Source organism: Pogona vitticeps, chromosome 1, assembly GCF_051106095.1.
Source record: "Pogona vitticeps strain Pit_001003342236 chromosome 1, PviZW2.1, whole genome shotgun sequence".
Taxonomy (NCBI): Eukaryota; Metazoa; Chordata; class Lepidosauria; order Squamata; family Agamidae; genus Pogona; species Pogona vitticeps.
The window spans coordinates 11,764,370-11,788,397 of NC_135783.1; the positions used below are offsets into that span (position 1 = coordinate 11,764,370).

General features: G+C 40.8%; 2 protein-coding genes across 5 annotated transcripts; one reads left to right on the forward strand and one right to left on the reverse strand.

Moving 5' to 3' along the window:
• Window positions 1-1,144: 1,144 nt before the first annotated feature.
• Window positions 1,145-6,921, reverse strand: RPS27A (ribosomal protein S27a). 2 transcript variants are annotated; one of them, XM_072987329.2, is made up of 6 exons: window positions 6,795-6,921; window positions 6,595-6,662; window positions 4,521-4,575; window positions 2,989-3,074; window positions 1,897-2,028; window positions 1,145-1,326 (listed from the first exon to the last, which is right to left on the reverse strand). In XM_072987329.2, exons 2-6 carry the CDS (start codon window positions 6,640-6,642, stop codon window positions 1,177-1,179), a joined length of 471 nt encoding a protein of 156 aa, XP_072843430.1. In that variant the 5' UTR covers window positions 6,643-6,662; window positions 6,795-6,921; the 3' UTR covers window positions 1,145-1,176. The 2 variants fall into 2 exon arrangements, with proteins under 2 accessions (XP_072843430.1, XP_072843440.1); XM_072987339.2 differs by having other exon boundaries at window positions 6,595-6,656; window positions 6,795-6,871.
• A 64-nt stretch (window positions 6,922-6,985) lies between these two features.
• CLHC1 (clathrin heavy chain linker domain containing 1) lies at window positions 6,986-23,097 on the forward strand. Of its 3 annotated transcripts, XM_020808494.3 has the most exons (12): window positions 7,101-7,250; window positions 8,472-8,742; window positions 8,987-9,174; window positions 9,891-10,024; window positions 11,553-11,754; window positions 12,637-12,755; window positions 15,098-15,185; window positions 15,696-15,802; window positions 18,523-18,697; window positions 20,030-20,232; window positions 21,313-21,492; window positions 22,605-23,097. In XM_020808494.3, the coding sequence occupies exons 2-12, from the start codon at window positions 8,560-8,562 to the stop codon at window positions 22,802-22,804; spliced, it is 1,779 nt and encodes a 592-aa protein (XP_020664153.3). In that variant the 5' UTR covers window positions 7,101-7,250; window positions 8,472-8,559; the 3' UTR covers window positions 22,805-23,097. The 3 variants fall into 3 exon arrangements, with proteins under 3 accessions (XP_072843405.2, XP_020664153.3, XP_020664156.3); XM_072987304.2 differs by lacking the exon at window positions 8,472-8,742 and having other exon boundaries at window positions 6,986-7,250; XM_020808497.3 differs by lacking the exon at window positions 12,637-12,755 and having other exon boundaries at window positions 7,129-7,250; window positions 11,553-11,762.
• The last annotated feature ends 931 nt before the right edge of the window (window positions 23,098-24,028 follow it).

The window sequence follows — 24,028 nt, forward strand, 5'->3', positions numbered from 1 at the left end:
GGTTTATTCTGCATACTTAGTTTATTGTGTTCCCAAAGGACAAGGACAGAACCATCAGATGCAACATTGCTAAGTTTTAGGAAACAAAGTAGTAAAGTGACAAATTTTTGTTCAATATATGTCAGATGCAACAGATTGCAGAATACTCTCTCCTGTTGCTATGTAATTCAGAAAGTTTTCTGTAAGCTTGTCCCAGTGTGACATCAAGAACTACTGCCTTTACGGCAGCTTCTTTCTCTTGTCCTATAGACATGGCAATGCTAGAAAAGACGTGGCTCTTTAAATTCATTATCTAAGTAATGGAATCATCATCCCACTTTCTAGAGTGTAACTAAAACTATCAAACTAGGAAAGCCCATTACTTTTGATCAGCAAGAACATCAATCACCTTTAGAAAGGAACACTGGTAGGCTCCAGATTATTTCTAGCCTATCGAAGTCGCTATACACCATGTGACACACAATTTCATACCACCTCAATTTATGTCTTCAAAAACGTCTTTTCTGAAATGATGGATTCTTTGTCCCTTCTTACCATACAAAGCAAGAGTTAAAGACGGTGAGAATTTCAGAGTGTTGGCTTTTCAATGTACAATTGGGGCTGACACAAATCCATGTATTTTCCCCCGTGATCTGTAGTGGAAACATTAACCATATGAACACTGCCTACACATTTGTCATATAAAATGGGCCATTTGTCTCCCTAGTATAATCTAGGCATTTTCACAGTCTTGAAGTTACTTAGAAATTAAAGATTTAATACACCCTGATTTGTGGTATCTGAATAACTCACACTGGACAGATTTATCAGTTCTTGCCAGCGGCCTAGATCAAACTACTAATCTCATCTGGAATAGACCCACTGAATTGAGATTGATATGCAGACGTACCATTCAGCAGTCCCTAGGGACTAGGAATTGGTATAGACCATTATTGGTACAGTAATTACTCCACCCATGACACTGCCACTGCCATTTATTCATCAATTGTATCCTTCCCATCAGCAATGTTTGATTCCTTACAAAAACAGAGCCTCTCATAAAAAAAAAATTAAACCCGCCCATGTCACCAAAAAATCTGTAGTTCAGCTACATTTTCACATGCTTGTTTAAAAACTCATATAATAAGGCAAGCACAACAGTATGTAGATTCAAATATTTTTTATTACAATAGACATTTACTTGTCTTCTGGTTTGTTGAAGCAATATGTCAAGCAGCACTTGCCGCAGTAATGCCTGTCAAAGTGGCTAGCCATGAACACTCCAGCCCCACATTCTTCTGAGGGACACTCACGCCGCAGGCGACTGATTTTGCCATTCTCATCCACCTGCGAAAGAAAAGGCTCAGTAAACTGCAGCACTATCCTCCCATCTCATCTACAAGCCAGAATGACCACAGCCTACAGTATATAAAGCAACCAAATTTCCAATGAGGCTAGGATATGCTATTCCTTAGACTTCAGACCCACCAAGGGGAGGGAGTTATGTTTAGGGAATTTCCTACAGGAAATAACTATCCTAGGCTACCCATGTCCCCAGAGTATCCATTAGTATAGAGTATTAATCAGCTGTGTTCCTGCATTAATTCATCTCCAACAGCTGTTTTCCAGCTGAATGCAGAAAACCTGATTGAAGAATCAAGAGCAGAGACTCTACAAGTCTGAATCTCTCCCCTCAATTCAAAGGCTAGAATATGTCCAGCAAATGTGGACTGTGATGACTCTATAGCCAGCTTACTGTGCATTTGCTCCTCTCAATGTTCAGCATTCAGTTACACAAACCACAAATTTTCTAATTCAAAGTGAATTTCCTGCCTGGAAACAATAATCAATTTTTGAGCAGTTAAGATCAAACAGGATACTAGGAAAAGGTGTTTTTTGTACTGAAGATGCTCTTACCTTGTAGTATTTAAGGACAGCAAGTTTCACCTTCTTTCTCTTATGCTTGTTCTTCTTAGGTGTGGTGTAAGACTTCTTCTTTCTCTTCTTTGCACCACCACGAAGTCTCAGCACAAGGTGAAGGGTAGACTCCTGTTTTTAACAAGCGTAAGACAAAAAAGGCCTTCAATATTTGGCAACTGTGTTCTGCTAGACACAGGAAATCACAATATAGTCTACTTAGTCCTGGAACTTTCTTTGGGTTGTTGAGTTGACAATAACCAGCACTTAAATATTAAATACTGGCAGAACATTAAATGCTAATGCTGTAATTTGGGATGAACAGGCAACAGGCTTGTAAGATCTGTTTTGGGTTGTTTTTACTAGAATCCCAAAGGTAAATTATTAATCAAACTGGTCAGTAAAACCTGTAAAAGGCAACCAGTTAATACTTAACTTCTCAATTTATAGAATACAGACACTTAAGAAATGATTAAACCAATATAAACTATTTTCTGTTTTATTTGGCCAGCACTGAACTATAAGACTCAGAAGCCTCTGGGGATCAAATGCAAATCAACCATAACATGGTCTAGCAACAGATCAGAATCTACTCACAACCCGCACCTACTCAAGACTGGAAAAAATTGCCATGTCCTGCCATATACAGCTGCAGTGATCACACTTCTCAAATTTATAATTACTAAAGTCATTCCATATTTGTTGATCAGAACAACAGGCAATACTGGGGCCAGTAATGCTGTACTATGTGCATTATGTCAAAATTTGCAATGCTCTATGTACACCGAACTATATAAAAAGCCAAGCCTCTAATTTGATTTTACTAGTTGTGTCCCAGTGAAAGATTTAAAAAAGTTTAATGCAAGAAGGAATAAAACATCTTTTTATAAGGCCTCCTATCTTTAAACAGAAAAAGCCACAAACAATTAACATCCTATTGACAAAGCACATAATGCCTCGTGCTGTTTCCAACCTTTGCTCCGACTACTGGAAGCAGCAACTGTCAACCTCACAGCAGAAAGTTACGGTACACATTGGTATGTTAACAGTTTAGGACGCCATTGTGCATTTCATTACGTAAACAACTGATACCTTTTGAATGTTATAATCAGACAGAGTGCGGCCATCTTCCAGCTGTTTACCAGCAAAAATCAGACGCTGTTGGTCAGGAGGAATTCCTAGTAGGGAAAAAAATGGTAGAGTAAGATTTGTTTTTGGACAGCCAAGATATTATCCTGCTCCTGCAGCAGTGAAAAAATATTAAAGTACACCACAGCCAATAATGTACTGTGAGATGTCTCATCTTAAAAGCTGGGTGCAACCAGTTTCAATATAGAATAATTTTGCTGGGGGTGTAGAATGCTGAACAGTTGCAAACTTCCAACTCCATTTGTGACTCCATTAAGTTTCTTTTGTTTTAACTACAGCACTTATATCAATTTAGAAGCACAACAAATAAACTAGGAATGTATCAACACTATAATTAACAACAGATACTTAATCTCTTTTTGCATGCCAACAAAAAAAGAAAAATCCCACAGCAGTTCAAACAGGACCAAACTGCTATTAAAAATGCGTAGATAAAATCCAGATCTGCACATAACATTCCACATGTGCATCTACATCAAAGTACAGTAGATTATTTTCTTAATTCCTTCCAGAACACACCAAATTGTCCTTGGGAGCCAGTTCCTATGGCATCCTTGGAGATGAAATGTAGTAAAAACACACACACAAAAAAACCTTTTCACAAGCAATGAAGTAAATATGCACATACCCTTTCCATAGTTAGCGCTACATAAGGAACCCAGGATATATGTATTAAATCTGGTGTTCTTAATCCTATTGATCAACTGTTGTCTGATGGAGCAGGAGACCTGATTGCTTATCTGCTCTCAGCTATAGAAAATCAGTAGGGTTGGCAATGATAAAAACACTCTTTAAATATCTCATATACCTTGAAAATTCTTACTAAGGTCAGTAATTTATAGAAATTTCAAGGATTCAACAGGACTTGAGATTCTAGCACTTCTTTCTTGTTATATGCTATTAAATCACATCTTACTTATGGTGACCCTAATATATTTTCAAGGTCAGATATTTAAGAACTGTTTTCCCCATTGCCCACTTCAGTGTAGTATCCATGGCTGAGCAGGAATTTGAATCCAGGTCTACCTCACTATGCACTACACTGACTTTCTGGTCCTTGTACTGTAAACTAAACCTGGCTTGTTTTTCATTTTTCCCATTTCCTGTTCTTGCAGATTAAACATTACCACTGCAATACATGTGCCTCCCATTAATACAACTACCAACATTGCCTCTAAATATTTATGAAACAAACCATCAAGAGAATTTGACCCATTTTTTCTCTCCAAAAAACCAAACATTTTTTATCCTTTTCTTTTCAGTCCTTTAGAGAATTCTCACTTCCAAATGATTTATGTCTTTTGCCAACAGGTAAATATATAATTCTGTCATCCAATGGTACTCTCAACAAGTTCAGCAAATCTCACAGATAAGTGAATTTGCAAGGTAACCAAGTTTCCTTCTCCAAAATGCTTTTATTTTATAGCAGAATAATATCAAAAACATAGCCACTCCACAAGTACAGCAACACCCACCTTCTTTATCCTGGATCTTGGCTTTGACATTTTCTATGGTATCCGACGGTTCAACCTGTCACAATCAGAAACCATTACAGATATTACTCAAACTAGAGTCAAAATTGTTATAAAATACATACTTCACCTATGCAAGGATGAAAGGATAGTAATAACTATGTCTCAAGTCAATTTTGACTCACAGTGACCTAGGATTTTCTAGATATGAACTATTCAGAAATGATTTACTGATCTCTCTTCTCATGGCATTCTGTGAGCATCCAGCCTACCCAAGAATGCACAGGCTGCAGGACACATATCCCCATCTGCCACAGCTCAAGCAGATGTAAAATTCCCAGTATTTCTATTTTTTCCAGAAAAAAAAAAAAAACAGGGACAAATGTTTTCTCCCAGAAAAACATGAAATTTTCTATTTCTCAGTCAACCCAGGCTAGATAACTTTGTATATATACAATTTTTCCCCTTTTCCCCAGAGGAAAATGGAATTTTTACATCTCTATACTTTACTGGTCCCCTCCCAGAATGAACAGCAGGGATTTGGAACTCCTACTTCCTGGTACTCGCTACAAAACAGTATAGGCATACAGCCTCATATTTCACATATATGATATGCACCAATTTCAGTATAGGCATACAGCCTCATATTTCACATATATGATATGCACCAATTTCATCTGGAAGTACGTCTTGCAGTACACATTGCTGGATTCTCAGAAAAACCATACAACTCAGTCTTTCAAATAAAAATACTATCAAATAACTTAAATGTAATTCAATACTGTCTACACTTGTGTTCATATTCTACACTTTTAACGGTATCTAGACAGACATTTCAGTCATATATGTGACACTGAATTAACATGCATCCACTGTTCTAAAACATCTGGTTTGAATGTTACCAAGTTAATTAGAAGCCATGGATAATTTATTATGGATGCAATAAATGCAGGGAAACAGATAACTGAAGTGAAACGAGACTGAATTTGATTTAAATCTATTTCCTTTTTAATTCATTGACAGGATCAAAAGATATGAGTATATGCAGGAAACGGGTCAAATATTGTGTTGGAATTGTCTCAACATCCCTTGCCACTGACTATAGCCCCCAGAGTATCTCTTGCTACAACATCCTGTTTCTTTAACAAGACACTAAAAAAGTTTCCCACCATAAAGATAAAATAGTGGGCAACGCTAGCCTGGTTTGGGTCTGTCAAGGTAGCATGGCTCTGAACAACACCCAGAGGTGAACAACAGCAGAGGGAACCTGTACCCTTCCCATTATGGTTTCTGTTTTTTACCTGCATAGTCAGAGTGATGACCTGAACTAATAAGTCTCCTTTTTTCTCTCTCCCCCAGCTGAAAAGCTCAGGAAAGCAAGCATCTGGCCGCAGAGCCAGAAATTGGGAGTTCTATTCCCCCTTGTGCTTCCCCTGATTCCAGCCAACCTGGGTGGCCTTGGGCAAGCTGCACAGTCCCAGAAAAAGGGAAGAGTTAAACCACTTCCCAGGACTCTGTGCTTAAGACGTCAAAATCAACTGGATGGCAAGTATTTACAGTATTATTATTATTTGCCACAATCTCCTTAGGTCGACTAAGCACCCTGACGTTCTCACGCCATCAAAGGGGCTAGGCTTCGAGGTTTTCGGTCAAAAAACAGAGCACTCCCCACCCCCCAGGCGTAGCTTCACACGCTGCTGCTGCTGCTGCTGCCGCCGCCCCAGGGCTCTCCTTCGGCCCCATCCTGCCCCCCCCTGCAAATATGAAGCCGTGCTCCGCACCTCAGCGCTTCGAGCTTCCCGACGGCTCCCCTTTTATTGCCCCCCTCCTCAAGGGAGGGAGTATAAAAGGCCCAGGCTGGGCGCTGCCTCGCCTCGCGTTCGCAGGAGCACCTCAACGCCCGGCTTTCCCTCACAAGTGACACATCCCAAAGACAAAGGAGAGCGGCAAGGGGGAACAAGAGCCGGAAGCGAAAGGGCCTTCCCAGAGAAAAGAAACGGCTCGGGGCCTCCCGCTCAACCGCCTCGGCCTGGAGGGGCCTCGTGGTCCCCCGGCTCTGCCTTCCTTCCTCCCTCACCTCGAGGGTGATGGTCTTCCCCGTCAGGGTTTTCACGAAAATCTGCATGGTGGCGGTGGCGGCTGCACCTGAGGAGAAAACAAAGAGGCCATTAGCCGCGCGGAGCGAGGGGTGCAGGCCAAAGCCAGGCCGCAAAGAAGCGCCCCGCCACCCCACCCCCGAGAAGAAAAAGAGCGGCTCGGGACGGAGCGGGCACTCACCTCACACCGCCTCTCGTAATGGCGGACGCCGGAAAGAGGGCCTGCTTCCTCGCGCACGGGGTTTCCAAGCGTGGAAGGAAAGGAAGGGGAGGGGCCTGGCTCCGCTTCCCCGGAAAGACCACAAATCCCGGCAAGCTTCCAAAACCGAAAAGGATTTCTGAGGCATGACGGGAGTAGTAGTTTGAACCCCCGAGCGCGCCCTACGAGAGCGGCGCCGCCGGAAGAACAGGTGCCGAAAGGCCTGTCGGGAGTTGTAGGCCGAAAGTGAGGCGGCCGGCCGATAAAGAGAGAAGGCGGCAAGGAAGCAGCAAGGCTTCCCATCGTGCACCGCGACGGCCTTCTTCCTTCCCCCCCTTACCTCCTAGGATGGATTTCACTTGGTTGCCACTAGCAACAGTTGGTTTCCGCGGAGGGAAAGGGATCCCAAAGGGTTCGCCAGGCCCCAGCTTGGCGAAGGTGATAAAGCTGTGGTTTGGGATTTAAGGTCCTTTTTAAAGAAAGCGGATCGCAGCTTCTAGAACCAGGCCCAGCTGTCTTAATGCGAAGACTTTCTCGTTGTTTTCCATTTTGCACCCCTAAAGGAACGTGTAAGCTTTGCTTGCTTTGGAGATAATTCTGAATTTAGAGAGGTTTAAAAAAATTTTTCCCCCGAAACGAAGAATGAAGCTTTTCTGCCTTCCTCTCCTCGAATATTTTTCCAGATAAAACGTGGGACCGTCCCACCATCCCATCTAGAGCCTAGTTTGAAAGGTTGCAGAGCCCCGTCCAATCTCCTTTAGCTCTCAGGACCCCAGAAAGAAAATTATTGATTTGATTTCTTAACTTATTTATGGATTTTCTGCTTACCAAGGATCCCAAAGCCATAGGCAAACGGGGGAAAAAAACTCAGTAAGGATTTTTCTTTCCCACTTTCTTTTAGTAACGTCTGATAAAGGGAACCAAGGATTTTAACATTTTGCAGCATTTTTATGGCCCTTTGGTTGGCCTAATAAAATTATCGACTTGTTAAGGTTTCAGAGTCTTGTGCTGAAAAAGTGACAAAAGAGGTTTGTGGCATATTAAATGCTAACACATTTAGCCTGGCATAATAAACTTTTGTGGAGTACAGCCCACTTCATTAGATGCACGCTTATTGGATACGAAAATGTCTAAATACTACAGACTCTCTTGACCCCCCCCCCGCACCGCAACAGACTAACATTACTTGTTTCTTCCTTTCCTGTTAGTAGACACTGAAAAATAATAGCTCCATTTTTAGTGACTAAATATTGCTGCCCATATGATATGCCGAAAACTAAAGATAGAGTTCCCTTCAGCCCCTTGAAACGGTTTGAAAATGTCTTGTTCTTTGCTTATAACTCATTCTTTTATTACAGCCTTAAATATGCCTTCCTAGCAATGAATCTCAATGCACTTAGTCTAGTACTTACCTCTGTGCCAGTGTAAAGAATTACAGTATGCTGCACTTTGCTGTTTTACACTAGGTCTCTTATGCCATGCCAAATTCAGTACAGGTAGTCTAAACTGGAAGGAGCTTTACACATCAGTCCAAATGCATATTAGCTGGGACTAAATTCCAATAAAGTTTCTGAACTGAGTACAGCAAGGTTTGTGTTTACAGTATCACATAGTTAGATGAGCTCCTAATGATTACCACAATGTGAGATTTTCTTCCAGGTTTTGGTTGAAGCATGTCATTCAGCCAAAAGAAGCTACAAGTATTTTATCTGTTGTCTACAAGGCACATTTAGTAGGCTTCTTCAACATGAAGGCAGCTCATGTGACAGCAAACAGACATTCAGTATTGCCTCCAATCCTCCCCGAGACTGAGAAGGAATTTCTGGACAGCATCCAAAGTTACATCATTTCAGAAATTGAGAAAGTGGGCTGTACCGAGCAAGGACCAGCTGAAGAATATTACACAATATACAGAAATGTGTTTGAGATGGTAATTGAGCACTGCTAAGCATGTTTTATTTTTCAAGATCTAGGGTAGGGTGAATTGCTGTGTCCTGGGTGTAGAAATTGATTTTCCTGCTTAAAATCAGTGTTAAAATAACATGTTAGACTTCTGTAAACCACGGGGCTTTGGGGGCTTTCAGTTTCCCCTTCACTAGGAAACAAATTGGAAAATCTCTTCAGTACTTACTGTGCCTTTTTGATTTTAAATAACCTCTGTATTGTTGGCACAGATAATTGAGCATGTCAATGCATACAAGAATATCTTGACAACCATCAAACAGGAATATGATGCCTTCATAGAAGTGTTAAAGAAGGGCCAATGGAATGCATTTCATCTTCATGGAAAATTAAAAATGTTAGCATGTGAACCTTCCACTCTCATGTATTATAAGAAGAGAATTGTTCAACTGGAGGAGAAGTAAGCACTTCTTTGACTGTTTTAATTATTTTGATGTGGGTGAAAATCATCAACATTTATTTTTGGAAAAGTCTATAATGTAATGGGCTGGATGAGATTTGAAAAATACATAATTCAACTAAAAACCACAGTACACCAATGAGGAATTTTGCTAGTGACACTGCCTACCTGCCACCACATAGCCAGTGAACTTAAGGCAAACCCGTTTGGCAGTAAATAAGTTTAATTATAACATCGCTAAAAATAATGTTGTAACTGCTAATTATTAAAAAGTATTTATAATGTTACTTTTCATTAAAATCAAGCAACTGTTATGTTGTGCATAAGGAGAAATACCTAGGTACTTTCACAAATAACTATTTAAGCTAACTATAAACCACTTTTAGATGCATTTTGATGTTTTTTTTTCCAACTTTTACAATTAGTCAAAGAATTTGTGATATACCAGAAGCAAGCTCATTATGTTATTTTGTGTACTGATCTATTCCTTGTCCTGGTTTTCCTCCCAATACTCCTTCTTTTAAAGTAACTTTTGGGACTCAAGTCAGTAGAATCTGATTGGTTGTCAGTAGGCAATGAGTCAAAAACCTTGCTGATCTACTGAAAATAAGCAAGGGATCTAAACTGCCTTTAGATCTCAGCCTTTCTTTGGTGAACTTCTGGAAAAGCTGGAATTTTTAAGAGTGAATCTTAAATGGCTCTCCTTTTTTTTCAAGGGTGAAAAGAATTGAGAAAAACTCTGCAAGAATTGAGAACTTAATAAAGAAAATAAGGACTTTAAGGGTTACACTTTCTGCACAGCAGTCTTCGACTCCAAGCATGAAAATCAACCCAGCTCAGAGAATTCCAGGTGAGATTTAAGTGTCTATTAATATAGAAACCGTTTCTTTTGAATTTGGAGCATGACCAGTCATACTTTTGTACTTTTTATGCTCCACTGATTTTCATAGTAGAAAACTATATAGTTCACTGTCTTGCTTGACTTTGAAAACAACATGTCTCCTTTTTAAAATGCTACAAATTCAAAAGTAATAATTAAACTGAAATAAAGTTTGTGCTAAAGCACTCTCTGGGCATTTTACAACATAATTAAGCAAACAACATTCTGCCCCCCTCCCCTAATTTTACAAAGGGCAGAAGGATGAAAGGCTAAGTCAACCTTTAGCCAGCTGCTGGAACCCACCGAGTTTTAACTCAGACCATGAGGCAGTTTAAAATAACCAAAACAAAAACAAAAAACCAGCCAGCCCCATCAGAACACGATGGGGCTGGGCAAAAAACATCACAGCACAGAAACATAACCCCCCCCTGGAAAAAAAACCCCAAACCCACCCTGTAAAACAGAGTAAATGTACTTACTCAGGAGCAGAAAGCAGCTCCAGGCAGTCCCAAGCCTCCTCTGATCACACACTGTCTAACTGCTGGGACGAAAGAGCTGCAAAGAAGCAGCCTCTTTGCTTACCAACGGTTAGCAAATCTGAATTCCCCACCTTTTTTCCCTGCCTTTTTCTGGCCGCAAGTCAAAGCAAAATTTTGCAGCCGGAGCTGGTTGCGACTCAAAATGGTCGTATGTCAGGACGTTTGTAAGTCGAGGCACCGCTGTATTTGTATGTTCAGCTGGGAGTAGCCCTCCAAAGTTCCAGCAAAAAGAGAAAGGGGGAACGAGATCATTTTCAGATCTGGCAGCTGAGAAGCTCTTAAACTGGAGGTATCAGACTGATCCTGGGACCACCTTGAGAACCCCAAGCCTGTACTCTACCACTGTACTGTGGCTTCTTCCTAATTTTTGCACCACAAAAGTTCAGAAGGCTCAGTTGGCTTTAAAGCACGGGTGGAGAATCTTTGGCTTGTCCAGATGTCTTAAAGTAGAACCTCCACCACTTCTTGTCAACCATGGTGGGCCAGACTTAAGGCAGTAGTAAGTTAAGACGTCTAGGTGATTAAACGTTCCCTGTCTCTCCTATTGTAATAATGATCATGACCCCAAAAGGTTATTTTGGGGTCAACAATGCCCACGCTGAAATGACTAATGAGATTATGGTATTGTGGACATACCACAAGAAGACAGTGCTTATTGGAAAAGACAAAACTGCTAGGAAGGTAGAAAGCATCAGGAAAAAAAATAGGCCTAATATGAGATGCCATAGATAAGTTTCATTTTATTTTATAATTATTATAAAAATGTTTTTAATATGGTATTTAAAAACTGTTGATTGTGGCATAGCTGTTGTGAGCCACTTTGGGTCCCCTATGGGGAGAAAGGTGGCCTATAAATAATTTAAATAAGCAAACAAACTGTATAAATAGCATGGTTACCTGGCTGTAATGCATTACAGTTGTCTGGTGGCCAGTAGCTTTCCTCTTCATTACCTCAACAGGTCTCAGCCTGAAAGATTCCCTTGACATCAACGCTCTTTCTAACCATCTTGCTCATCTACAGAAGCGGGCCAAGGAACTGAAAGAGGACATGCTGACAAAATATATTCCTCTGGAGAACACGGCCCATGTGGACGAGGACCTGAAACGGGCCCTCTCCCTGCGAAATGCAGCTGAAAAAGAGAATGAAGACCTAAAGTTTTGGTATCCCAGTGTGTTTACCCTTTTTATAAAACAGACTCTTCAGGCTTTTCTTTCACCTCTCCATCCCAATGAGCTGCTGCAGCAAGATAGCCGTGTCTTCTTGCATCGGAATGGGGTCAGGGCTTAGTCCAGGCTTTCGCAACCTGGTGCCTCCAAATGATTTGAACTTTCAAGTCCCTTCAGACCCCTGCGGCTTGGGTACTAGTGACAAAAGCTGGGAATTGTTGGCTCCACTTTGAGGGAAATTTCACTTAATAGTGAGTCCTTCGGGTGGGATATATAAAGTTCTGTGTTTGACCCCTGGAACCAGCCAGGGAGGCTAGTATCAAAAAGAGGGCAATTAGCCCTCACTTGGAACATGGCCAGTCTCATTCCACTGGATGGGAAATGCCCAAAGTTCAGTTTTACACCTTGTGATTCTAGCACATCAAGGTTGTCCTCCAGCATCTCTGGAAAGCAGTGGTCCCCAACCTTGGGTCTCCAGATGTTCTTCGACTTCAACTCCCAGAAATCCTGGCCAGCAGAGGTGCTAGTGAAGGCTTCTGGGAGTTGAAGGCCAAGAACATCTGGAGGCACAAGGTTGGGGACCACTACTGTAAAGAGACCACGCAGTAATGACTCGGAAGTCATCAATTAGTAATTGTGCAATTGCACCAGCATGGTGGAACAGGCTTCCCTCAAATATTAAACAGCTCTTGCTGATCAGAGTAGGCAAGCTGGGCCCAGTGAGTGGCTGAATCGGCAAGGAGGGGACCAGCACCACCACCTGTGCTGCTACCTTTATGAACTGGGACAAATGGGTTCATGACCGTCTCTACTGGGGAGCGAAGCAAAGTCCAATGGTCAGCCAGCCATATTGACATAGCATTCTCCTCTTTGTAGCTATTACCAACTATCGCAGTTTGCAAATGTCGTGGCTGTCTGGGAGACCTCTGACAGGAGTGTTGAAACTTTGCAGCAGCTTGTCTCTCAAATGATAGAAAATGAGAAGTTTTCAAAAGGTAAAAGATACTATAGGTTCAAATTTCACCATTTTGCAGCAAACCAACGGCAATAATATGTGTGATGCACACTGAAGTAATCAAATCTGTGGAGAGCCAGGTTATGTAGTGACTGGGATGGAAGAGATCCAGATTCTAGGCTCATGTCTTCACTGAGACATGAAACTCTCTCCTCCTAACTTCTATTGGGTTCTTAGAAGGAGAACATTGGGAAAAGAAGGATCATATCTGTTATCATCCTGAGATAACTGGAGGAAAAATAAGATATGTAATATAGCCCAGAAATAAATAGGAATATATACAGTTACAGCTTTATAAGCCTTGGGCTCATCTAAGAAAATGCAAGCTATAAATGCAACTGTTAAATGATAAATATAAATAAGCACCATTGCAAAACTAGCACTTCAGCTTGGATTTCTTTCCTGCATCATCCTAAACTTGCCTGTCTTGCTTCCCATTTGACAACAGGGCTTCCATCGGTCAATTCTGTCCATTCCATTGTACCCCCTTAATTTTCTGTTGTCTTCTGTACTGTATTTTGGTAAATTGTTGTGATGTGCAATGCCTGAACTGGCCACTAGAGGGAAAAGTCTTTCCCACCATTTTTTTCTTGCCATGACATCAACTAACTGCTAAGAAGTAATGAATAATCCATCAAATTCCTTTTAAAAATAACATTCAAAGCTCAGCTTCAATGGTACACACAACATTCAACTGTTCTTGATATATCCTGTAAATTTATGTGTAGTACATAGTGATCCTATGATGTGGTGACCTCCAGAAGGCCCTGTCAGTAACAACCTTGCTACAGTCTTGCAAGATCAAACTTGCTTTATACAGTCAATCTATCTCATATTTGGTTTTCCTCTTTTCCTGCAGCTTTCAGCTTTTTCCAACATTGCTCTCTTTTCCTGTGAACCTTCTCTTCTCACAATGTGCCCAAAGTATAACAGCTTTAAGTTTGCTTATTTTTGTATTCGCGAAGGCTTATTTTTACTTGTAGGAAGAGTCGAGGCTTTCATCAGGGACCCACTTACGTGTCTTTCTGTCCGTCCATGATGTCCAGAAGGTCTTTCAAATGAATTTAGCCTTTTTTTTTCGTTGTTAGCTTTCCTCAATGCCAAGTTTTCATATCTGAACAAAATAATTGGGGATATTATAGTATAAATGATCTTGGCTCTGATCTCCAGGGATGCATCCTTATACCTGAATACCTTTACTGCGGCTCTTTTGAGTCTGGGCCTTAATCTTATTTTTTGGCTGCAGTCTCCCTTTGGATGAACAATGGAACTGAGATATAAAAAATAACCTTTAACAATTCCAATTTTCTTCATTGTCAACAACAATGTTATGTAATCCTTCTGTAATCGTGATTTTTGTTGTCTTAATATTCAACCACCATCCTGCTTTTGTTAGTACTGCACAGAAGAAAGCAATGGTAAACCACTTCCAAATATATTGTCCCTTGAGACCCCTGTGATGAAACAATCCAAGTGTACGCAATTAGTGATATCTCTGGACACATCTACAACATCCCAGCCGTAGGAGGCATTCCGTCTCCTGGGGACTCCTAGGAATTGTAGGCTACCTGTGTTGACTGGGGTTCTGTAACAGAATTCTTGGCACCATTGCCAAATTACTATTCTCATGATTTTTTTTGGGGGGGGGGGTTAAGACCTGTCATTTAAATAACGAAATGTGGCATTAGAAGAGATCTAGAGGTGTATTCAAACCTTTCCTACACAGGCTCTATTTAAAAACAGCAATATTTTTCAGAATATTTAATGAGAACAGATAATCTCATTGAAAATGAAAACAATAAAATCTCAAAACAAAAGGTACTTGGGCAGCTGGGTTTGGCAATTGCTATCAATAGCACATGTATTTCAGATAAAAGATGACAATTCAGCTGTTTTTCTCAGCCACCTAATCCCAATTCCTCTTTGCATCTGTCTGCTTCAATTGTCTTAACTTGACTGTCACCTTAGTAACCAATCACACCTGCTCCATTCTATTCCCTCCCCCCATGACTACTCGACGTGTCAGGTTCTCTGCACCTTAAAACTCAGGTAAATTTCTAGCAAAAACATGCCTCTGTAAGGCTCCCGTCAATTATTGGTTTGGCTACCATTGCTGTTGGTTCTGTTCTTTAAGAGCATAATGCAGGGATGGGAAACTTTTGGCCTTCCAGATATTTTGACCTACAAGTCCCATCAGTCCTGCCCGGCATGGCCAATGGTAAGGGATTATGGGACCTGTAGTCCAAAAGATCTGGAGAGCCAAAGCTGTCCATTCCTGTCATCTAACATAAGCTTCCTCTGAATGGATTTATACCTTTTCAGGTGCAGTGGCGGCCAGCGTCTCAAATGTATTTGAACGCGACCCTACCAAGAGCAAAGAAGCTGAAGATCTCATTGAGTACATTGAAAGGTAAGGTGATGGGAGGAGTCTTTAATGTAAGAATGAGGATTGGTCTGAATCACCCTTCCAGATGAGGTAGCTTGCACAGGAAACAGGACTCGCTATTGAATAGCCTTCTTACTTCATAATCTGTTCCCACTTTTGAGGGAAGGAAAAGAACATCAGGAAGAAGTAGTTAACTCGGCCTTTCGGCTGTCCTGCTGCCCTTAAAACTGTAGAGAAACACGTCTTCCTATAGCTCAGAGTCAGATTGGAGGCGTTAGTAGAAAAAGTTATATACAGAATTTCCCAGCCTGCCGTGCAAGTTAGGGAACTCTGCTTGCTGAAGTCCAAAGCAGTAACTTTTCAAAGTTCTGCTCCTATTTGATCTCTGTGTTGTTAACTAGACTGCAAAGCTAGGCCTGGTTTTAAAAGTTTTAGTCATAACAATGATATTATTTTACCCATTGCTAAGCTTGGAATTGTTCTGGTGCCCAGCATCTATCACTTAGAAGACTTAAATTCTTTCATCTGTGCTAGGTTCAATGAACTGTTTTCACGTGGTCAGTATGAGGCCGCCGCAATATATGCAGCCAATTGTCCAAGAGGAATCCTCTGCAATGAAGAAACCATGGAGAAATTTAGAGGTATGGAGAACATCCAGATCTTTTATGCTGCGGCCTTTTGTTGCTCCAAGTTCTGTAGAAATGTTAGTCATAACAATGACGTTATTTTTCTTGTGGCAGTATGCCAGATATTAAGTTACAAAACTCTGGAGTTACAGTAGGTGCAACAACAATTAAGATTCCCATTAAAAAAAAACTTCTTGGAACCCGAGTCCTGGAAAATAGATCGTTTACAGATTGTGGGGAGGTATGAAAAAATGAAAGAATGATCAATACAGGGATAGGAGAGACGCACACACTCACAGTCAGCAGATCACCTCATCAAGGCCAGACAACACTTCATGTTACACCACAGACACTGGATTCCAACAACAATCATGTAGTGGGGCAGTAGCAACATCAATGACCCAAACCAGCTACACCAGAGCACAGGTTGCTGTCCTCTGAAGATGCTGGCCACAGAGACTGGCGAAACATCAGGAAGAACAACGTTCAGAACACGGCCAAAGAGCCCGAAAAACCCACAACAACCATTAGATCCTGGCCGTGAAAGCCTTTGCGAATATAACAATGACCGTATTTTTCCATGTATAAAATGACACTTTTTCCTAAAATAATTAGAAGAAAAATTGAGGGTCGTTTTATACACGGAAGGCGGCAGCAGGAGACTGAGGTGGAGGAGCAGCCGTGCTCAGCCACCTCTCGCAGCTGCCAATTGACTGGTTCCTCTGCTGTCTGATTGCCCCCTCCAATACCACTGCTGGGGCTTACCTCCAGCCCACGTCACCGCCTTGTCCCCTGCCCAAAGGAGACGATCGTTGGAGACTGCTTCTCCGCCTCTGGCAAGGATAAAAATTAGGGGGTCGTCTTATATATTGTGGGGTCGTATACATGGAAAAATATGGTAACATGGATTTCCCTCCATAGATTCCGGTTGGTCTGGCTGGATGAGCACTTAGAGTAATTTTCTCTATGTGTATTTTTAGTATGCTTAAAAGCTAAAAATATATTATTATTTTTAATGACTTTAATATTTTCTCATTGTGTATAAATGTTCCTTACTAGGCTATAATTTTGTTTATTTTTTCTACTTGCATATTGCCCCATAGTGTAACCACTCTCTGGGGCAGTTCAAAACCCGTTAAGTTGCATATAATAAGCACTTGGGTTTTTAGAATGCAACTTAAAATGTTCATTTTGATACTTTATTGCAGTGGTTCTTAACCTTTGTTACTCGGATGCTTTTGAACTGCAACTCCCGGAAACCCCAGTCAGGACAGCTGGTGGTGAAGGCTTCTGGGAGTTGCAGTCCAAAACTCCTGAGTAACCCAAGGTTAAGAACCAGTGCTTTATTGTACTTTTGCTGCTGTATTTTGGATAGAATTTAGCCTGCAACTTAACATTTAGTTTTCATATTTTTAAAATATTTCTGCCCACGCTTTTCTTCATAGTTGTAAGACTTTCATATTTTTACAACTCTGAAGTATTTTTGTGCCTATGGAACATAGAAGCAATGTGAATAAGCAAAGCTTATAGAGTTAGACAAGCTGATGTTATTTGGAATTATTGCAACAATGAAAAGACTTAAACCTAGATACTCAGATGAATATTGATTTGATTGCCTGGTTACATTCTGGAATTAACCCTTTTTGGGGATAAATGCCAGCTGTGATGGAAACAGGCTTCTGATTTTTCCTGAGAGATCTATGAAGTTCTGTAGGGCTCTTAGGGAGATGTTCAGATGTAGAATCCCTGGCCTGACATTATCCTTGCACAAAAATAAGACTGTTGTTTTTTTTTAAATGGAGATTTCTGCTTGTGCAACAACACTTATGCAGGTGGCTCACTTGTGAGTTACTGCACTGGCAGAACTTTCTACTCAGTAGAAGTTCACTAGGATGCTGGCTGTTACTTTTAATTATTTACCCCTAATTGGAGTAGAATGCCAATAATATTTTGAGCGACTTTAACAGTCTCAGTGTTATGTTAGTAACACTTATGTGAATCATTAATCTTCAACTATATCATCAGCCTAGGTGCCCACAAGTTGAACAGTTTCCACTTAATTACTAGACATGTTAGTTTCTTTCATTTCTAATTTAAAGAGAAGGTTGGTTGACTTTTTTTCCCCCAGTTGTGGGTTAGAGGGAGCCAATCAGCTATCAAGATCCCCAGACTAGTGTGATGGATAGAAGGTGGGGAATATGGTTTAAATTCTGCCCAGTTGTGATTTAATTTGGATTGTGTTGTGATCTAGGTTTACATGTATGTTAACACAAGCGGAACAGAACAGATTCTTTATTGTTTAATCCAGAGACCATAGCAAATACATTATATTAGTACAATTACACACAAATATTTTCCAGATACTTGGATCTACATATAGAGGCTCTAACCGCAAATATTGCAACTCTCTTCATTATGTGTAATTTGGGTGATTGTAATAAAAAGCTCAGTTTCTCTGAGACCCTCCTACTTTTCACTTTCTTTAAGAAAGACAAGTATTTTTGCTTTTGTGGACAACCTTCTCAGACCAATTGGCCATGCTCGTTGGGATATTGCGGGAGTTGTAAATGAAAAAAGTAATTTGGCCCATCCTTGTATCTGGAGGGTCACCCTTGTTTTCTCCTGATTGAGGCCAGGAAGCGAACTGAGAGGTTGTCAGTAATGCAGAAAAAGAAATTTTTCCAGGCAAAGAGTATCTTCAAGCCTTTTCCTAACTCACTGTTTTCTCTAAGTAGCTGTTGGTCCAGTTAAAGGGAAGATGCTTCCTTTGCTCATGTACTGTGAAGCTCTCGTAAACACAAGCATTGCTGTTAAGGAGCCTCTTCCTGCAAACTTGACTGCAGAAGCCATCAAATGCGCCTTGGCTGAGAAACGGCTAGACCTGGTAATGCACTGGATCACCCTGCACAAGTAAGTGGCCACATGGAACAGCAGGATAGGAATCATAGCTTAGTGACAGAAAGGTCGTGTTTTGAGTAGGGGTTAGATCTCCGCCAACTCCAGTGAAAAAGAGTCAGAGAGGCACTGAGGGGAAAGGCTGTGGGGAAGAACTGTGAGTCAGAGTAAATGTCACTGGGCTTCATGGACTCAAGGACAGACTTCAGATACATCAAACCCATTCGTTAGTAGTGCTGTTCCATGTTCATATTGATCTACTTATGAGTCAGAGCAAAGGAGGACCTCACCATTGGGAAGCTGACAACGGGCAGCTTCTGTGTTGGTTGTGCTTCTCAAAGCATGAAATGTGTCCCTCTGAAACTCAGGGTCAAAGTAGATGATATGAGTATCTCAGTTTTTACAGAACTGCCCAAGTGGTGAGGGATACGTATTTTTCACAACACATGATTTTCTCATTGATGTATCTTGCATATAGGGTGCTTAGCCTTGTGAAAATAGAGAAGAATTCTGTTTAATGTCTCATTTCAGTCCGAAGCTATCTCTGAGAGACTTGGACAGGACAAGATGGGGAGGCGAAGGCAGCACAGAGCACCATGGGTTGTTTTGAGCGGAAAGCAGCCATGGTAGAGTGAATACTTGTTACAAGTTTTCCTATTTTTATACTATGGAAACAGTTTGGGTAACATCAAAGGTTGTCTAGACCACACAGGAAGAGTTCCACACGAATGCGATTGTATGTAGCAGCAAGGTGGAGCAGGTTCAAAGGGCCACTGTCTTCCTAAATTCCCCAGAGCTACCATCACCTGATTGATTCTCCCTTGCTCTCTTCTAAATCTAAAGGCGGGGAGAGTACTGTACCTTCAACATGCCATTTGGTCTGTCTGGGAAAACAGCCCCATCTGTGCCTTTTCTGTTGCCTCTCTCTGAAAGCTTGTAGCCTGAAAACTAGGGCCATGAACAGGGAGGAGAAGTTTTTAAGGGGCAGAGCTTTAATACGTGATATCCTCTGAACTCCAGGATGCAGGCATAGAAAAGGGTTGTGGTACAAACACCTCCCACTTCCTTGTTTTGTTTTTTGTTGTTCCTTTTCTCTTTGCATCATATATCCTAGGTCAGTATTTCCCCACCTTGGTTACCCCAGAAACCTTCACCACCAGCTGTTCTTGCCAAGATTTCTAGGAGTTGTAGTCCAAGAACATCTGGGAACCCAAGGTGGGCAACAATTGATCTAGAGGGCCAAATACTCTGCATCCTTGTCTTAAACAGCAAGACTTGCATCATTGTCATTATTACTCCTTTTAACTTCAAAGTCAAACAGCTGATTGTCTTTTTTTTCTCCCCCAGACTGGAGTTGTCAGAGGCGGCTGGTGATGCAATTTATGACTATGCAAAGGTGGATAAGCACAATAAGTCCCAGTGCCTGGCTTTGGCTCAGATTGCCTATAGTCAGTGTGGGAGCCACAAGAAAGCTGTTCTGTGCTTGTGCAAACAGGGGCAGATATTCGGAGCCCTGGATTACCTTCATCAGTTCAAGCGACTTCCCAGAGGTAGAGTTTAAAGCCATGTCTATTTATGTTTTGTAACTCCTCCTGGTAATCTTGCCAGCACTTGCAATACAATTGCACATGCAAAAGAAAACAAAAACAAGTTTTATTTTCCACGCGGGGGTCGAATCCCTGGGAATGTATAAAGTTTCTCACCCCTGGCCCTTGTCATGCTACCAACCTCCCACCTTCTGTAAGAGAATGCTACAGACCTTATCAATGAAAACGTCCTATTTAAATTAGCTGACCCACTTGACTTCTTAGAAGCTGAGCATCTTAGAAGGCTGAGTAGCAAAGAGCTACTTCCCTCTGTGATCTCAGACTTAATGGGGGAAGAGGTGAAATGAGAGAGCACGCATCTCTTCAATCCATTAATTTTTTTTACACAACCGGACACAAGTCTTGGAAAGTTACCTGGTGCCACATAACCTGGCCAGCTTGTGGAGTGAAGGTAAATCTCATCTGTCAAAGCTTCTGAACATCTTCTCTAGTCCATCACATTCACCCACTTACTATACCATTAACATTTTGTCCCCGATACAGCTCTCTTGCCAAACTATAGACGGCTGAAATAAACACACAGTGGTTGCGTTGGAACAAAAGCTTATGATGGTGTACTTATGAGAAGATCCATTAGTTAGAAGTCCTTTCTACCAACAGACACTACATCTCTTTATATATCTGTTCAGACATTATATTTATTATTAATTTTATTTATTTCATTTATACCCCGCCTATCTGGTCAATTGTGACCACATTATAAGAAATTGAGACAAAAATGCCTATTTGATGAAGACCACTGGTGGTCATTGTTCAGGCAAGCATGAACCTACTCTCCAGGGGCCGGTGTGACCCTTTTTTAAAAGTCACCTAAGCTAAATGCCATTATTACTACACCAGCTGATTCCATGGGTTAGTTGTGTGCTGGATAAGAAATACGATTACTCAGCCATTCTACGTCTACTGTCTGACAAAACCATTGATGGAGAAATAAGTTTCCTTGTTCTTCATGTTCCCTTTAGAAGCCTCCACAGAAATATCTGTTCTTTTCAGACCTTTAATGTTCTTGCTGCTTGGTTTCAGAGGACTACATCTTCCTCGTGAAGAACTGTCCTGGGGTAGAACTCATCCGCTGCCTTACACAAGAATGGAAAGGGAAGCCAGCGCCCTTGTCCCTCGGGGAAACGGTCCTCTCCCTCATCAACACAGAGCACCGAGTCTACAGCTTACGACTGTTGGAGGAGATTGCCAAGGAAGGCAGGAGTGAGTACAGCCAGCCTGGAGGTGCTTGCAATTGTCTCAGCAGGACAAACCATCCTGCTGACTGTCATGGGACCAGTAGGTTTTCTTGAGAGTTTGGAAGTGTGTTGCATTAGCATTGCTGTTACTTTTGTAAGAATAATCTGTCACATACAGCCGCCTAGAGTGGTCCGGTGGTATAAATCACATACATACATACATACATACATACATACATACATACATACATACATACATACATACATACATACATACATACATACATACATACATACATACATACATACATACATACATACTACCCTGTTTCCCCAAAAATAAGACCTAACCTGAAAATAAGCCCTAGTATGATTTTTCAGGATGCTTGTAATATAAACCCTACTCCAAGAATAAGCCCTAGTTAAGTGAAACCCCGGCCTCCACCATTGTGTAGCAACCAGAAGAAGATGACATGACTGTATTTGAATAAATGTAGATTGTTGTACATGAAAAAAAAAATAAAACATCCCCTGAAAATAAGCCCTAATGCGTTTTTTAGAGCAAAAATTAATATAAGACCCTGTCTTATTTTCGGAGAGACACGGTAGTTCTTAGTTGTATGTTACTAGCATGTTAGGTTTTTTTTTTAATGAGCTGAAGTGGAAAAGCATGCCCTCCCCGAAACATTTTGTAGTATTTATTTGCATTTACTCAGTACGGACATACAAATGAATGTAAGGACTTTCGTATTTATTCTCTTGTTTTCGACATACTACTGGATTCTGGTCATTAATGCCATTATTCAAAGTGCTGTTCTACCTTTGCATTTTGCATCTTCCCACTTAAAAAAATGGATTGACCTTTCAATTCTGTGCACATTTACTGAAAAGTCAGGCAAACAGAATCTGATGGAGCTGACTCTCTAGGAAGAATACCTAGGATTCCAGTCCTACTAAAGAGTATTTATAGTCCTATTGAATTAATTGGAGTTCATTTCTATATATACATGTAGAATGTGCTGCTGTAAAACTGATTTATGATCCTATAAAAATGAATCCACATTTCTATTTTATGACTCCTGTGGAAAGGAAATGCAGTGAAATATCCACTTTTTTCTTTCTGAAACATATTTACAGATGTTTTAGCACAGATGATTGTAAACGATACAGTCTGCAGTGTGGAAGAATGGAAGGAGATTGCTGAAATCTGCCTACAGAGCGGGAGAGAAAAATTAAGCAAGCTCCTCATCTCAATTCTTGCTGAACAGGAAGGAGTGGTTGAAATTCCTGTCGATGATGTGGAAGATGCCAAGTTAATGGATCACGTTTTCTTGTAATGTCCGTACAAAGCACAGGGGGGTGCTCTTTATCCTGCTTCCGCTGGTTGAACTAAGTGAAACAACCTGTACGTGTTCTGTTTAAAAACCTTGACATATTTAATACGTTTGTACCTGTTTTAAGTGAGAGTATGTGTGCATTATTTCACAACACAACAGTGTTACCTGAAAGTCAGAACTAAATGTGCATTCATATTTGGATGCAGTTACCCTTGTCTTGTCTGATGTAAAAGTCATGTTGATTTTATATGCTGTATGCACAGCATAAATGTTCTCACTTCACTCACTAAAAATTGGGTTTCCTCATTTTATTCTACAGCTACCAAAGTAAAAAAATTGTCCTCCAGTTCCTGTTTTTAAAAAAGTCTCCCTGAATCCCATGGCTATCCTTTCTATGAAATTCTGATGAGTTCAGAAAAAGTACCTTTGCGTACACACATACCTTCTCAGGAATACATATGTGTGATAGAGTTTGATGTCTCTTCATAGAGAACTCTTGAAACAAGTGCTTGAGGGTGGAATCTAGCAAGTAGATAGTAACAAGTTGTACCTCGGTAGTACTTAAAACTTTACTGCACGTAGCCAAAATGCTTTCCTAACCTCACATACACCAATTAGTAATTTATGAAATTAAATGTAAATTGATGGTATACAAAACCAGCTATTAAAAATAGAACTTCTGGCACCATGCTTATTGCACATCAAACTTCATTAAAACCATTAACAATTTTTAAAAGTCTTTTTAAGAATTGTTATCTGTAGACATGTACAAGCTTCTACATAGTGGGCTTTTTTAGGTGCGGCAGTAACATGTGTCAGCAGGCTTACCCCAAATCACTCATATCCATATCCAGCTGTTTCTCAAAAATTCTAGCTTCACACAATAATCAAAATGCACCCAATTATCAGGAATTGGTAAGAATAGCTTTATAAATTCTAACAGGGAATCAATTGGTTGACAGGCAGTGGCTTACCCTGTGCTTTGCAGGCATAGAAAACACAAAACTTAAAAAAGAATGCAAGAAAAATCCATGAATCTTTGCAAAGATTAGCTCTGAAAGCATATTCAGTCATCGTTTCCAAACGGCTGTAAAGATGCCAGAGAAACACATTGTGCTTCCAGGGGTTCAGGAGGTGGCAGAGGAGAGGTGGGGAGGGAAGGAGGAAGGAAGATAAAAGGATCATTGGACTTCAGATAATACTGGCAGCTTTCTGCCTGTGGTT

Bases quoted from the DNA above. Each gene is read 5' to 3' on its own strand.
- RPS27A (XM_072987329.2), bottom strand. From the start codon at position 6,642: ATGCAGATTTTCGTGAAAACCCTGACGGGGAAGACCATCACCCTCGAG. The intron at 2,029-2,988 runs GTATCAGTTGTT...TGTTAAAAACAG, and splicing joins CTGATTATAACATTCAAAAG to GAGTCTACCCTTCACCTTGT. The intron at 1,327-1,896 runs GTAAGAGCATCT...TTTCTTTCGCAG, and splicing joins CTGTCCTTAAATACTACAAG to GTGGATGAGAATGGCAAAAT.
- CLHC1 (XM_020808494.3), top strand. From the start codon at position 8,560: ATGAAGGCAGCTCATGTGACAGCAAACAGACATTCAGTATTGCCTCCA. The intron at 11,755-12,636 runs GTATCCCAGTGT...TCCTCTTTGTAG, and splicing joins AATGAAGACCTAAAGTTTTG to CTATTACCAACTATCGCAGT. The intron at 15,186-15,695 runs GTAAGGTGATGG...CATCTGTGCTAG, and splicing joins CTCATTGAGTACATTGAAAG to GTTCAATGAACTGTTTTCAC.